The sequence below is a fragment of the Harpia harpyja genome, chromosome 7 (genome assembly GCF_026419915.1).
Source record: "Harpia harpyja isolate bHarHar1 chromosome 7, bHarHar1 primary haplotype, whole genome shotgun sequence".
Classification (NCBI taxonomy): Eukaryota; Metazoa; Chordata; class Aves; order Accipitriformes; family Accipitridae; genus Harpia; species Harpia harpyja.
Window position 1 is genome coordinate 9,004,441 of NC_068946.1, and position 12,070 is coordinate 9,016,510.

Genomic DNA, 12,070 nt, shown 5'->3' on the forward strand with positions numbered 1-12,070 from the left:
CCCCAACTCGTGACACCCTTGCACAAGTGGGTGCCGCCTGCTGGAGGCCCTGGGGTGGGGACAGGGGTGACCTAACCCAGCGGCACCCGGCTGAGCTGGCTGTTTCTTATCGGTACCGGCTGTGACCCCCGCTGGCGGCGTGAATTGGCGGTGACACCGCATGGGGTCGTGCTGCCCGTCGGGTGCAAATGCCCTGCGGTGGCAGCCGGGGGCAGGAGCGCGGCGGTGCCGGGGTGCCAGGGGCTGACGTGGGTGCTACGAGCATGGTATTGGTGCTCTGAGCCTGGTGTGGGTGACATAAAGCATGGCAGGGGTGCTGCAAAGCACGGTACGGGTGCTGCAAGTCTGTTATGGGTGCCACCAGGCTGGCATGGGTACTGTGAGCCGGACAGGGGTGGTACAAGCCTGGTATGGGTCCCATGAGCATGGCACGGGTGCTGCAAGCATGGTATGGCTACTACAAGCCTGATGTGGGTGGTGCAAGCCTGGCATGGGCGGTGTAAGCCTGGCATGGGTGCTGCAAGCCTGGCATCAGCGGTGTAAGCCTGGCATTGGTGGTGCGAGCTTGGCTTGGGTACTGCAGGCCTGGCATGGGTGCTGCGAGCCTGGCATGGGTGGCGCAAGCCTGGCTTGGGTGGCCCACATCTGGAATGGGTGTTGTGAGCCTGGTAGGGGTGGTGCAAGCCTGGCACGGGTGCTATGAGCCTGGCACCAGTGCTGTAAGCCTGGCACGGGTGCTGCGAGGCTGGCACGGGTGCCGCGAGGCTGGCATGGCCCCCTGGCCCCCCTCCCGGGGCAGCTCCTCCCTCGCCGGTGGTGCCAGCCGCCTCTGAAAACCCCCGTGTCCTCTGGCCGGACCCACCCCCGGCGGGGTGACTCAGCCAGCGAAGCCTTTCCTTATATAACGCGGCGTCACCGCCGCGCCGGGCGAGCGCCCGCTGAACTGCCCCTGCCTCAGTTTCCCCTCGCCGGGGCGTCACCGCCACCGCTGCCGCAGTCATGTGGATGGTGTCACCACCGGTCGGTAAGTGCCAGCTTGACGCCCCGATACCGCTTGGCCCCTTCACAAGGTGTCTAACCCCCTCCCCCCCACCAAAATCGCCGGTTTGGGGGGTTTAGCAGAAAAATAAGGGTCATCGGCCGAGCGCCGCTTGCTCAGCCCTGTGAATTGGGGCAGAAAAGCCTAAAAACAACAAAGCAGCCCCCCCAAAACAGGTTAATTCTGCACCTCCTCGGGCTGAACCCCCTTTTCCCCTCGGCCTTGGCAGGGTGACACTCCCCTGGGGGGCACAAGTCCCCTGTAACACAGATGGGATAACCTGGGGAGAATCAAAACTGCCTTTTTTTCCCCCAGACATAGTAATAAAATGCATGGGCAGTGCCATGGGGCTGGGGAGGTCCCTCCTGCCCCAGCCCTTTGCTTTCAGGGCTAGAAACGCCAAGAACGGGCAAGTTTGGGCACCGTGGCGATGCCTGGGGATTGTGACGCTCACTGGTGCCCGGATCCAGTGTAGCAGTGGCACCGGTAACCCTCCCTGGGGGCCTGATCCTGCCCAGCGCTGGGAAGGGTAGGGATGGTGACAGCAAGCCGCAAAATCACCGGGTTTTGCCCCTTTTTCCCTTTGGAGGCCCCAAAACCCACCAGATTAGCCCCAACCAAGGATAAAAAAAGGGGGGGACAGCACCAGGCATGTGCTCAGACCCCCAAAAATCACCAGATCTGATAAAATCCAAGGTGGCGGAGCGACCATCCTGGCAGATTGGGGGGAGTTTTTCTATCCCCACCCACCCGGCTCAGCCCGTACCAGCGGCTCGGGGTGCGGTGTCCAAAGGTCACCAGCGGTGGCCGCATCCGTCCCACCACCGGCACGCGGAGCCACCGACCCCGGCGGGATTCCCAAAACCAGGAACATATTTTAATTCCTTGCAACCGAGGGGGTTTTTTTAATTTTTTTACACCTCGGGAACTGTTTTTGGTGGCATTTTGATGCCACGACGGTGATGAGTTGGCCTAGGCTCAGCCGGGAGCGGGTAAAGGGGGGGCGGGCAAGGGAGGGGGTGGCTTTTGTTTTGCTCTGACGTGCTGTTTTCTTTCAGATGAAGGATCTCACCAGCTTGCCTGGCTTTGGGACCACGGCAAAGGCAGGGTGCAAAGCCCACTAGTAGGACATGACCCTTAAACTCTTTCTCTAAAGCTTAGCCCTATAGGTATATAAGATCAATAGAGCTTAAAACTGGGGTTGGCTTTTAGTCTAAGCTTGGGTTTGGATTTATTTTTCTTCTTTTTTTCTTATTTTTGTGATTCTTTTATTGGTTTTATTTTCATCTCCGGCGGGTAGATAAGAGGCAGGGCTTGCAAAAAAACCCAAACCAAAACATCCCCCAAAATATCCCACCGCTTGCTAAAAGGCTTTTGGGGGTTTTGGTTTGAGGAGGGGAACAGCCAGCAAGGCTCCTGCCATCAGCAGCACCCCCCAAAATCTCCTCCAGCCCCTTTCCAGCGCTGGAAGGGGGGGTGTGTGCTGTGGGGCTTTGTCGTCCCCCCCCCAGCACCGACCTGCTACCTCGGGGAGGGTTTAAGTAACTCCCCAGTTGGAAAGTGGCCATCGGTTCCGCCCTTCACCGGCTACCTCGGCGGGTTGCAGGTATTTTCCAGTCCACGAAGAAGCTGTTCCTGAGAGAGCGAGCTGGCCAGGGTCAGACCCTGGAGTTCATCCGGAAAAACGCTGCTAACGGGCTCTCCGTGGCCAATTTGGTGGCGGGGCTCTCCTCCGTCCTCTGCAGCCTCAATAGGTGGGGAAAAAAGGGAAATGGGGTGAAACTGGAGGGGGGGGGGGTGTGTGTGCAAAGGGCAGGTCACCCCATTTTTGCCCTCTCCATCCTCCCCAGGCAATACCACCACTCGTGCTGGCTGCTGCTGGTAGGGTTTCTGCTTGATCTGGCCGACGGAGCCGTCGCCCGACAGCTCGACGCCTGCTCAGCGCTGGGTGAGTCTGTCCCGCCGCCCCCGGGAACCCACCGCCGGGTTCACCCTCCCCCCCACCCGTCTGGCAGCTGCCCGGTTGCTGCCCGCAGGTGCCAAACTGGATGATTTCGCCGACTTCACCACCTTCGGGCTGGCCACAGCTCTGCTGCTGCAGCCACAGGGCGTCCTGGATGGGCTGCTGGCCATCGCCTACGTGATGGCCGTATTTGCTCGCCTGTGCTTCTTCTCCAGCGGTAAGCTGGGTGGTTTGGGGGGCATCAGGGGGGTTTTGGGGGGTGATTTCCCCCCTCAGCTAAATGTCTGGCACCCAGCAGGGATCCCCTTCACTTACCGGGGGCTGCCCTGTCCCTACGCCTCCTCGCTGCTGGCGGGCACCTTCCTGCTGACAGGGGGTAATGTCACCCTGCTGCACGTCACCGCCATCGTCATGATCCTCTTCATGGTCGATCGGGGTTTCTATCCCCACGACAAGGTGCTGGAGTCCCAGCTCTGGAAGAAATTGGTTTACGCTGGAGGTAAGGACGCGGATAAAATCAAAGCGGGGGTAATTAAACCCACTGAGATGGCGGCAGAGAAGGAAGGAGCAGATCCCAAAGGCTTTTCCTAATCCGCAGGCGTGGCAGCCGTCCTCTTCTCGCCGGCGGCGGTGGCTTCCATCTATTGCCTCACCTGGTCGATGTCCTACATCATCTTCCCCTTCGCCATCTGGAGCTGCAAAGCCTAACCCCTGCCTTCGCCTAACGCCTAGTAAAGCCTTCCTCTTCCTCCTCCTCCTCACTCTCAGGTGCCGCCTTCTCCACCGGGATTTCCCTTTGTTCTTCTCAACGAATCCGAGCTGCAGCGGGAGCCTGTTCAGAAAAGAAAAGGGAAATTGAGCAGTAGGAAAGGCTCTGCTTCAGGGGAGCCCCAAAATACCCTCCCCGCACCCTGTCCCTCTTGCGGGGGAGTGAGCAAACACCCATCCCCCGCTCCAAGAACAACCACCTCGGTTCAGAGACCCACAAACCCTTCCCTGCGCGGGGGAACATGAAATTTAGGTATTGCTCCCACCTTGCATAGTTAATTTATTACAAGGGGGAGGTTTACACCCTCAAAGATGAGGACGCCCCCTCCCTGCGAGGGAGGAAGCCGACGATCAAATCTCCAGAGGGTTTTTGAAACCCGATTCACTGGCAGCGTTTTGGTATTTATTATTTTACCTGTCACTCTAGGGAAATAATCTCTCTAGTGTGTTTTATTTTCCCATCTCTCTCGGTGTTCGCTCGCTGGGGTGTGGGAGTGAGGTAGAAGGGGAAAGAGGGATTTGAAGCCTGTGATCCGAACTCTCTGGAAAGCCAGAGGATGCGGGACGGCGGCGGCTGGAAAGCGGAGGGCGTGTGGGCGGAGGAAGGAAGCGAAGGTCAAACCTTGTGCTGAGTGGTGGAGAGAAACACTCAGGGTCCCCGGGGAGGCTCCTGTGCCGCGAGCAGCTGCAAGAGCTGGATGCGGCCCCCACCGTATCGCCCGCCCCCCCCCCGCAGCCTCGGGGACCGACCGAATCTAGGCACCGGGAGCGCAGCACTGTTCGCCTTGGCAGGGAACTGGCAGGCCAAGGTCTTACTCGGCGCAAGGAGGGCCGGAGCTGGCAGCCGGCGGCCGCAGCTGCTCTGGCGCCCGGCCCCGATAGAGCCTCCCCCACGCCATTCCCACCCGGCACCGGGCTGGGACAGAACCACCGCTGCCGCTGAGGGACCAGGAGCCGGAGAAAGCTGGAACCATCACAGATTTTATTTAGAAAAAAAAGAAAAGCAGTTATTTGATAATAAATAACAAAGAGTTTAGAAAAGGGAATGGGCAGCAGATGGGGGGGGTGTCTGGGGTTGTTTGAGGGGGCTGCACATGCCGCCTCACTCGCCGGAGGCCTGCATCTGCTTGCAGAAGGAGTCAAACTGCTGCTGCTCCAGCTCTGTCATCACTCGGTTGAGGGCGTAGATCTGCGGGACGGGTGGGGAGAAAGAGGTGATGGGGGGGGGGGGGGGGAGAATTCGGCCCCAGTGTTGCTGTTTTCCGCCCCCCTCGGGTCGCTCACCTCTGCCCGCTGCCTCTGCTTCAGCTCCTGCTGAGCTGATTTCTGCTTGGCCTTCTCCAGGCGAGCCGCTGGCTCCCGGGGCTTCGGCCTCTCCTTCCGCCCCCCCCCGCTGGGCTCCATGGCTGGGGGGGAGGGAGGGGGAGTGGGGGGTCATGCCAGGGCCACCCTCTCTTCTGCCAGCCCCGCTGCTCCTCCTCACTGCCCCCAGCCCCACGGACAGCCCCCCACGCCTACTCCGGGGTCCACAGCCCCCTTGGGCCTGCTGCTCCACCCCTGCCCCGCGGCCCCCCCACGGCCCATAACGCCCCCCAGCCAACTGAGGGTCCCACAGGAGCCCCCCACCGACACTCGGAGACCCAAAAGAACCTCCCCCCACCCCCCCCAGGCATCCTAAGGCCCACAGACTCCTCCCCGTAACACCCCCCATGTCCTCCAGCCCCCTCAGCTGCCCCATCTGCCCCCACAGCGCCCCCCTTCACCGGCCCCACGACACCCCACAGCCACCCACGCACCACAGCCCCCTCCAGCCCCACAGACAGCCCTGTCCCACGGCCCCCCCAACAGCCACCCGTGCCCCCCAACCCCCGCTCCCTCCCCACAGCCCCCCATGTCTCACAGCCCACCCCCACAGCCACCCGTACCCCATAGCCCCCTCCCCGCTCCCACAGCCCCCGCCCCCCCTCCCGGTACCGGCGGGGCAGTGCCCGGGGCAAGATGGCGGCGGGGCCCCGCCCTCTCGGCGCGCGGCTACCCGGCCTGCGGCGCACGCGCGAAAGTGCCGTCTGCGCGGATGGGGATGGGGGGGCTGTGGACAGCGCGCATGCGCCGGCTACCGCCGCCGCGCGCCCAAGCGGGGCCGTCGAGAGGCCGGCGGGTCGCAGCAGCGCCGCCTGGCGGACGGGAGGGGAGGTGCGGCGGGGCCCCCCCTTCCCCCGCTGCCCCTATAGATCTATGCTGCTGTCCCATATACCTATATCACACCCCCTATATATCATACCCCCGTATAGCCCACCCCCTACATAGCCCTGCCCCTGGACAGCCCACCCCCTATACAGCCCACCCCTATATATCACATCCCCCGTATAGCCCATCCCTATATACATGACAACCCCTATACATCATACCCCCGACACAGCCTGACACACGTGCAGGGCCCTACAGCACAGCCCTACTCTCCACGTCGTGTCCCCCCTATATACATACACCTCCCGCAGCCCAGCCCCTCCCCACAGCACAGCCCCATAGGCAGCACCCCCTATACAGGAACTACTCCTATACACAGGCAGCATCCCCTATATGGACCCCTCCCAGTGTCCCCAGGGCTCTGCCAGCGTGGCACAGGGTATACCATGGCACGGCACGGCACAGGCACCACGTCCGGCACGGCACAGCACAGCACAGTACGGCATGGCACGGCGCACCACGGCATGGAGCAGTACGTATAGCGTAGCACAGCATGGTGCAGCATGGCACAGTGCACCACAGCATGGGGCAGTACATATGGCATGGCACAGTGCACTGAGGTACGGTGCATGGTATAGCATGGCACGGTATGTACGGGGCAGTAACCTATAGCATGGTACACCACTGTGCACCATGGCATGGTGCAGCACATATGGAACGGCATGGCGCGGCCCAGTACGTCCAGCATGGCACAGCACACCATAACATGGTGCACCACGGCACAGCACGGTACGTACAGCGCAGCACAACATGGTGCACAATGGCACAGTGCCATAAATAGGGCATGGCACAGTACGTATAGCGTGGCACGCCAGAGCGCACCATGGCACAGCGCAGTACGTATGGCATGGCATTGTGCACCACGGCATGGTGCAGCACAGTGCACAATGGCACAGTGCTGTAAATCTGGCACAGCACAGTACGTATGGCGTGGCACGCCACAGCATACCATAGCATGGTGCAGCACGTACAGCATGGCGTGGCGCAATACATATGGCATGGCACAGCACAGTGCGCGATGGCACAGTGCCGTAAATCTGGCACAGCACAGTACGTATGGCGTGGCACGCCACAGCACACCATAGCATGGTGCAGCACGTATGGCATGGCGTGGCGCAGTACATATGGCATGGCACAGTGCCATAAATCTGGCACAGCACAGTACGTATGGCGTGGCATGCCACAGCACACCACGGCACAATGCAGCACGTATGGCACGGCATAGCATGCCATGGTGCCGTACGGCACATGCCGGCATCACCCCCTCTGCCCAGTGGTTCTCCACTACCCGGCCCCTTCTCTCCAAATCCTTTTATTGCAGCAGCCCGGACCCCCCCTCGCCCTCCCAGCACCGGGACCCTCCTGGAAGCACAGGACAGAGAGAAGGGGGGACGGGGGTGCAAAAAGGCCAGATCCTGCCCAGCGCTGGGGGCAGTTCCTGGGGCAGGATCAGCCGAAACCTCCACCAAACAGCGGGAAAACACCCAGGGGCCAGGGCGGGGGGATGGGGCACACGCCGAACCCCGGGAGCCGAATCCCCCCTCCCTGTTAGATGCGAACGGTGTTGATCCGGAGGGGTTGGACGTTCTTCCCGTTGGCGTGACTCTGCCCGGGGCTAAAATAAGAGCAGAGCTTGCCGGGAAACCTCTCCCGAAAGGTGTAGAGCCAGGACATGTCGTCAGCATTGTAGAAGATGAGAAGCCCCTTGTCGTAGTCCAGGAAGACCCCCACCTTCTCCAGCTTGCTCTTGACATTGAGCCGGGTCCAGGGCTCGGTGCAGGCGCTGTACTGGTTACCATCGTGCATGACGATGCAATAAAAACCTCGGCTGGGTTGAATTTGGATGCTGCCCTTGCGAGTGACAGCTTCATGGGCCAAACCGATCATCCACTGGGTCTTCTCAGAGACCACCACCTCCCAGTAGTGGACCCCGCCGCCGAACGCCTCTGAACCCAAGACCGAGACCTCAACGTCGAAGCGTTTGGGGGAGTCCTGCAGCGGTTGGGGGTGCAGGTTGCCGTAGGCCACGATGGTGCAGTCATCAGAGAGGATGAGGCGGTGGTGAGCCGTGCCAGGGTCCAACGTCAGGGCTGCCGGCACTGGGAGGGACACGGGGACAAGGAAGGGGACAAGCATCAACCACCGTGGTGCCGAGAATGCCACCAGCGCATTCCCATCCGTCACTGGTACACTCCATCCTTCACCAGCGCATCCCCATCCTTCACCAGCACACCCCCATTCCTCACCGGTGATGTCCCTGTCCTCCCCACTCCTCACTGGTGACGTCCCCATCCCTCACCAGCAACCCCCCCCGATCCCGCAGCCAGCCCATCGCTGCACCCCTCACCAGGATGGATATCCTGGAAAAGGGATTTCCAGATGGTGTACTGCAGTGGCCCCATGTATTTGGAGGTGGGAAAGTCCTCGTAGGTCAGGTTGGTCTCGTGGATCTTCCCCTTCAGCCTGCGAAGGGAGAGTGCTGGAGAAGAGGAGAGGACGACGTGGAGGACCAGGGTGTCACCCCGGTGTCACCCACCTCTCGGAAAGGGACGCAACACCAGCTAAAAAGACGTGTTGTCGGCTTCGGCCAAGCGCTCCTGGAGGATCTGGCTGCCCTCCTGCACCCTTGCGGAGCTGCTGGCTGTAGCGTTGGATCTTCTGCTCGATGTCGGTCAGCGTCCGTGCCGTGTCCGCCTCCAGCTCCTCCAGCATTGCCTTCTGCCGCTCCGCAGCAGCGGTGCAGCCGCTCAAAAGCCTCCCGCGATAGTCACCCGCAGGCTCTTGGCTGAGGACTTTTGGGGTGCAGGTGGGTGTCAGGACCCCCCAAACCTGCCCTGACCCCTCCATGAATCCATAACTCCCAAAATAAAACCCTACAGCCCCGTTAACTCAATTCCAGATGCTCCAAGCATCCAAGGATGGATATTTGACCCCACATCCCTACAGAAAACCTAAAAGAAAAACCCTGTCACTGGCAGGGATGGAGAGAAAATTGAACCTCGATGAAAGTTGAACCCCTGAGCAAGGAGAAGGAGATAAATATAAAATAAAAATTAATTAAAATGATAAATAAAAGCACCCCTGAAGGAAATAAAAGAGGGCTGAGCAGCCTGACGGGCAGCTTCATCAACCTGCCAGTGGGTTTTGGGGTACAGGAAAAGGGAAAAATGTGGCAGATCCATGAAACTGTGGGGTTTGGGGTCTTTGGAGGTCCCAAAATCAGGTCAGCAAGGCTCGGGGCTGGGGTGCTATCAGGTGGCACAGCCGCATCCCCACTCGTACCTTGGTCTCGGCCAGCTGCCGTTTGAGGAGGTGCAGGGCTTCAGTGTGACCGCGCTCACTCTCCTGCAGCCCCTGGAGCTGCTCCTTCAGCTCCCGCTGAAAAAAACAACAACTATAAAATAGGGGATTTGGGGAAAAAAGGGATCCCAGCAGGCAGCTTTCCTGCCAAAACCCAGCTCGTGGGGTTACAGGGGTTGTGGGAAAGGGGGGTGCAGGGGATGGGGTGTGGCAGGGGCACAGTTGGTCCCTGCCGGCACCGGAGTCCCGACCAGGGCAGAGCTGGGGGGGAGGTAATGGCTTGCGGGGGGGTCCTACTTGGGGAGCAGCTCAGCAGATCCATGGGGGTGCATGGCTGGCTGGTTTGGGGGTCCTCAAGGAACCCCAATGTGGATGGAGGAGGGGGGAATTCCATGGGGGCAGCTGAAGAAGTGCGTGTGGATTGATGGACAGACAGACAGACAGGAGGAAGCCACAGGGCTGACCCCGACGGGGACGGAAGGGGTATAGGGACAGACAAACAGGAGCTAACACCAAGACAAGAGGGGACAGATGGACAAAGAAGCCAAGGGGAGCAGCTCAGGGCAGGGGATCCTGGAAGGATGATACTCCATGGGGAGGGAGGGATGGACCCACCTGCAACTCCTCGAAAGCATCGTCCACGTTGGTGACCTGGTGCTGCTCATGCACGGCGGGCTCATCGCAGAAGAAGCAGACAACGGCGCGGTCAGTGAGGCAGAAGAGCTTGACCTTCTCATGGTCTTTGCAGGGGAAGGGGCTGCGTTGGGCACCCAGGATGGCATCCAAGGGGAAGGCGCTGTAACGCTCCACAATGTTGGCCAGCTTAAGGCTGGGGGCCAGGGTGGGTTCGGTGAAGGTTCGGCGACACTCGGGGCAGTCACGGGTGCCCTGGGGTTCCTGACGTACCCAGTGCTCGGTGATGCACCGGCGGCAGAAGTAGTGCTCGCAGCCGAAGCTCACCGGGTCGGGTCCTGGTAGATGCTCAGGCAGATGGAGCAGAGCAGCTCGTCCTTCAGGCTGCAAGCCATGGCTTGGGGCTGGGGGAGAGGCTGGGGGGGGGGGTGTGGGCAGACAGTAAAGGGGGATCCTGGGGGCAGGGGGGAGATGGGGGCGAAAATGGGGGCCTGGGTGTGAGACTGCTAATGAGGAGGCTGGGGAAGGGGGATGGAATGGGGGGGGAATTGGGGGTCAGGTGGCAATGCGGGGGGGCTGGGAGGGTTGCAGTGGAGGGGAATTGGGGGTCAGGATGCAATGGGGAGCTGGGGCATTGCAATGGGGGGGGATGGGGGGGGCCAGGATGCAATTGGGGGGGCTGGGGACATTGCAACGGGGGGAATTGGGGCTGAAGGTGATATGGGGGAGCCCGGGGGGGGCCAATACAATGGGGTTGCAATAGGGGGGAACCGGGGGTGAATCTGATATGGGGGACCCGGGGTGCTGTAATGGGGGGGGGGGGGCTGGGGGGGGAAGATGATACGGAGGAGCCCGGGGGTGAGGGCTGCAACGGAGACACCCTGGGGAGCCGCTGCAATGGGGGGGGCCTGGGGTGAGGCTGAATTATGGGGGGGACCGGGAGTGAGGCTACCGGGAGGCTGCAACGGCGGCACCCGGGTTCGAGACCGCCCCCCCCCCCCGATAGGACCCGGGTTCGAGACCGCCCCCCGCTCCGCGCCCCACCAAGAACCCAGGTTCGAGACCGGCCCCGCCAAGACCGCGGTTCGAGGTTGCCCCCCGCCTCCCCCAACCGCCGGCGCCCACTGCCCTCACCCAGCCGCCGGCGGTGCCGGTGCCCGGTTCCCGTTCCCGGGAAGGGGCGGGGGGGGAACGATCCCGCCACCACCTCACAGCGCGCCCCGCCGCGACGGGCGGGGGGTGGGCGAGGAGGAGGGGGCGGGGCCGCGCGGCACTTCCTGCCCACCCCCTCCACCACCACCCCCCCGCAGCCACAGTGGTGCCGCCCCCGCCCCATTGTCCCCCGCGCGGCACGGCCCACCGGCGCACACCACCGCCCGCCCGCGGGGGGGGGGGCCTCTTAAAGGGGCCGCGGCGGCGTTTTTTGGGGGGACGCTTAAAGGGGCCGCAGCGCTGGGTACCTCCGTCCGTCCATCTGTCCACACCCCCCTCCTCCAGCTTTCTGTGCCCACCAGCGCTGCCCCCATCCCACCCCCTGGCAGAGCAACGGGGGACCCGTGGGGGACCACAGGTGACACTGCCACAGGTATTGCTGAGAAAACACCTCTACCCCCCCAAATTTTACCAATTTGACCAAAAAATCACGTGAGAGGAGTTTTGGGTGACAGGTTTCCACTGTCCCCCTCCCGTGTCACCGTGATGTTCGACCACGGTGACCTATGGGGACCTATGGGGACTGGGGGGCTTTGCCAGCACCGGCTGCCCCACGGCAAGGCTTCCCCCCCCCCAGAAAAAAAGCCCCCTGGGGACCCATTCGCTCCCCCCTTGGAGGACCAAGCAAGACAGAGGATGGGTCTCCCCAAGGCTGGGGCAGGAGGGGGACGGGGGGCAGGGCGTGAGGGGTCTGGGGCCGGGAAAATGGAGGTGATGGCAGGGCGGGGGGGGGGGGGGGGGGACACACAAAATTCCCGGGGGGGGGGGTGTGTTAAGCTGCATATTTCAGAGGCGGTGTGAACGCCGGGCCGGGAGCCAAAGGGAACAAACTCTTTGGGTTTTGCCGCCGAATCGCCCTGCTCCGGCTGCCAGCACCTCGCTTTTCTCCATCCCCCCTCCCAGCACAA

The 12,070-nt window shown here is 61.9% G+C and overlaps 3 protein-coding genes and 1 long non-coding RNA gene across 7 annotated transcripts; 1 reads left to right on the forward strand and 3 right to left on the reverse strand.

The window, feature by feature from the left end:
* The first annotated feature begins 876 nt into the window (after nucleotides 1–876).
* TMEM269 (transmembrane protein 269) lies at nucleotides 877–3,753 on the forward strand. Of its 3 annotated transcripts, XM_052793229.1 has the most exons (7): nucleotides 877–1,024; nucleotides 2,098–2,142; nucleotides 2,646–2,793; nucleotides 2,890–2,987; nucleotides 3,076–3,219; nucleotides 3,301–3,501; nucleotides 3,601–3,753. In XM_052793229.1, exons 1-7 carry the CDS (start codon nucleotides 1,000–1,002, stop codon nucleotides 3,708–3,710), a joined length of 771 nt encoding a protein of 256 aa, XP_052649189.1. In that variant the 5' UTR covers nucleotides 877–999; the 3' UTR covers nucleotides 3,711–3,753. The 3 variants fall into 3 exon arrangements, with proteins under 3 accessions (XP_052649189.1, XP_052649186.1, XP_052649188.1); XM_052793226.1 differs by lacking the exon at nucleotides 2,098–2,142 and having other exon boundaries at nucleotides 3,298–3,501; XM_052793228.1 differs by lacking the exon at nucleotides 2,098–2,142 and having other exon boundaries at nucleotides 879–1,024.
* LOC128144426 (uncharacterized) lies at nucleotides 2,246–3,439 on the reverse strand. Its single transcript, XR_008236079.1, has 2 exons — nucleotides 3,318–3,439; nucleotides 2,246–2,778 (listed from the first exon to the last, which is right to left on the reverse strand). It is a non-coding gene; the product is annotated as an uncharacterized LOC128144426 (long non-coding RNA).
* Nucleotides 3,754–4,730: 977 nt separating the features above from the next.
* SVBP (small vasohibin binding protein) lies at nucleotides 4,731–5,875 on the reverse strand. 2 transcript variants are annotated; one of them, XM_052793230.1, is made up of 3 exons: nucleotides 5,745–5,875; nucleotides 5,055–5,176; nucleotides 4,731–4,959 (listed from the first exon to the last, which is right to left on the reverse strand). In XM_052793230.1, exons 2-3 carry the CDS (start codon nucleotides 5,172–5,174, stop codon nucleotides 4,873–4,875), a joined length of 207 nt encoding a protein of 68 aa, XP_052649190.1. In that variant the 5' UTR covers nucleotides 5,175–5,176; nucleotides 5,745–5,875; the 3' UTR covers nucleotides 4,731–4,872. The 2 variants fall into 2 exon arrangements, with proteins under 2 accessions (XP_052649190.1, XP_052649191.1); XM_052793231.1 differs by having other exon boundaries at nucleotides 5,749–5,867.
* Nucleotides 5,876–7,313: 1,438 nt separating this feature from the next.
* Nucleotides 7,314–11,301, reverse strand: LOC128144478 (E3 ubiquitin-protein ligase TRIM62-like). The gene is given in 10 exon segments (XM_052793357.1): nucleotides 7,314–8,116; nucleotides 8,365–8,480; nucleotides 8,554–8,593; nucleotides 8,596–8,641; nucleotides 8,643–8,751; nucleotides 8,753–8,775; nucleotides 8,777–8,809; nucleotides 9,300–9,395; nucleotides 9,933–10,366; nucleotides 11,085–11,301. Coding segments are annotated over 10 exon segments (1,650 nt in total). The 5' UTR covers nucleotides 11,287–11,301; the 3' UTR covers nucleotides 7,314–7,565.
* Between the last annotated feature and the right edge of the window lie 769 nt (nucleotides 11,302–12,070).

Coding starts and splice junctions, on each gene's coding strand:
- TMEM269 (XM_052793229.1), top strand. CDS start 1,000: ATGTGGATGGTGTCACCACCGGTCG. Junction 2,794..2,889: donor GTCCTCTGCAGCCTCAATAG/GTGGGGAAAAAA, acceptor CATCCTCCCCAG/GCAATACCACCACTCGTGCT. Junction 3,220..3,300: donor CCTGTGCTTCTTCTCCAGCG/GTAAGCTGGGTG, acceptor GGCACCCAGCAG/GGATCCCCTTCACTTACCGG.
- SVBP (XM_052793230.1), bottom strand. CDS start 5,174: ATGGAGCCCAGCGGGGGGGGGCGGAAGGAGAGGCCGAAGCCCCGGGAG. Junction 4,960..5,054: donor AGCAGAGGCAGCGGGCAGAG/GTGAGCGACCCG, acceptor CCCGTCCCGCAG/ATCTACGCCCTCAACCGAGT.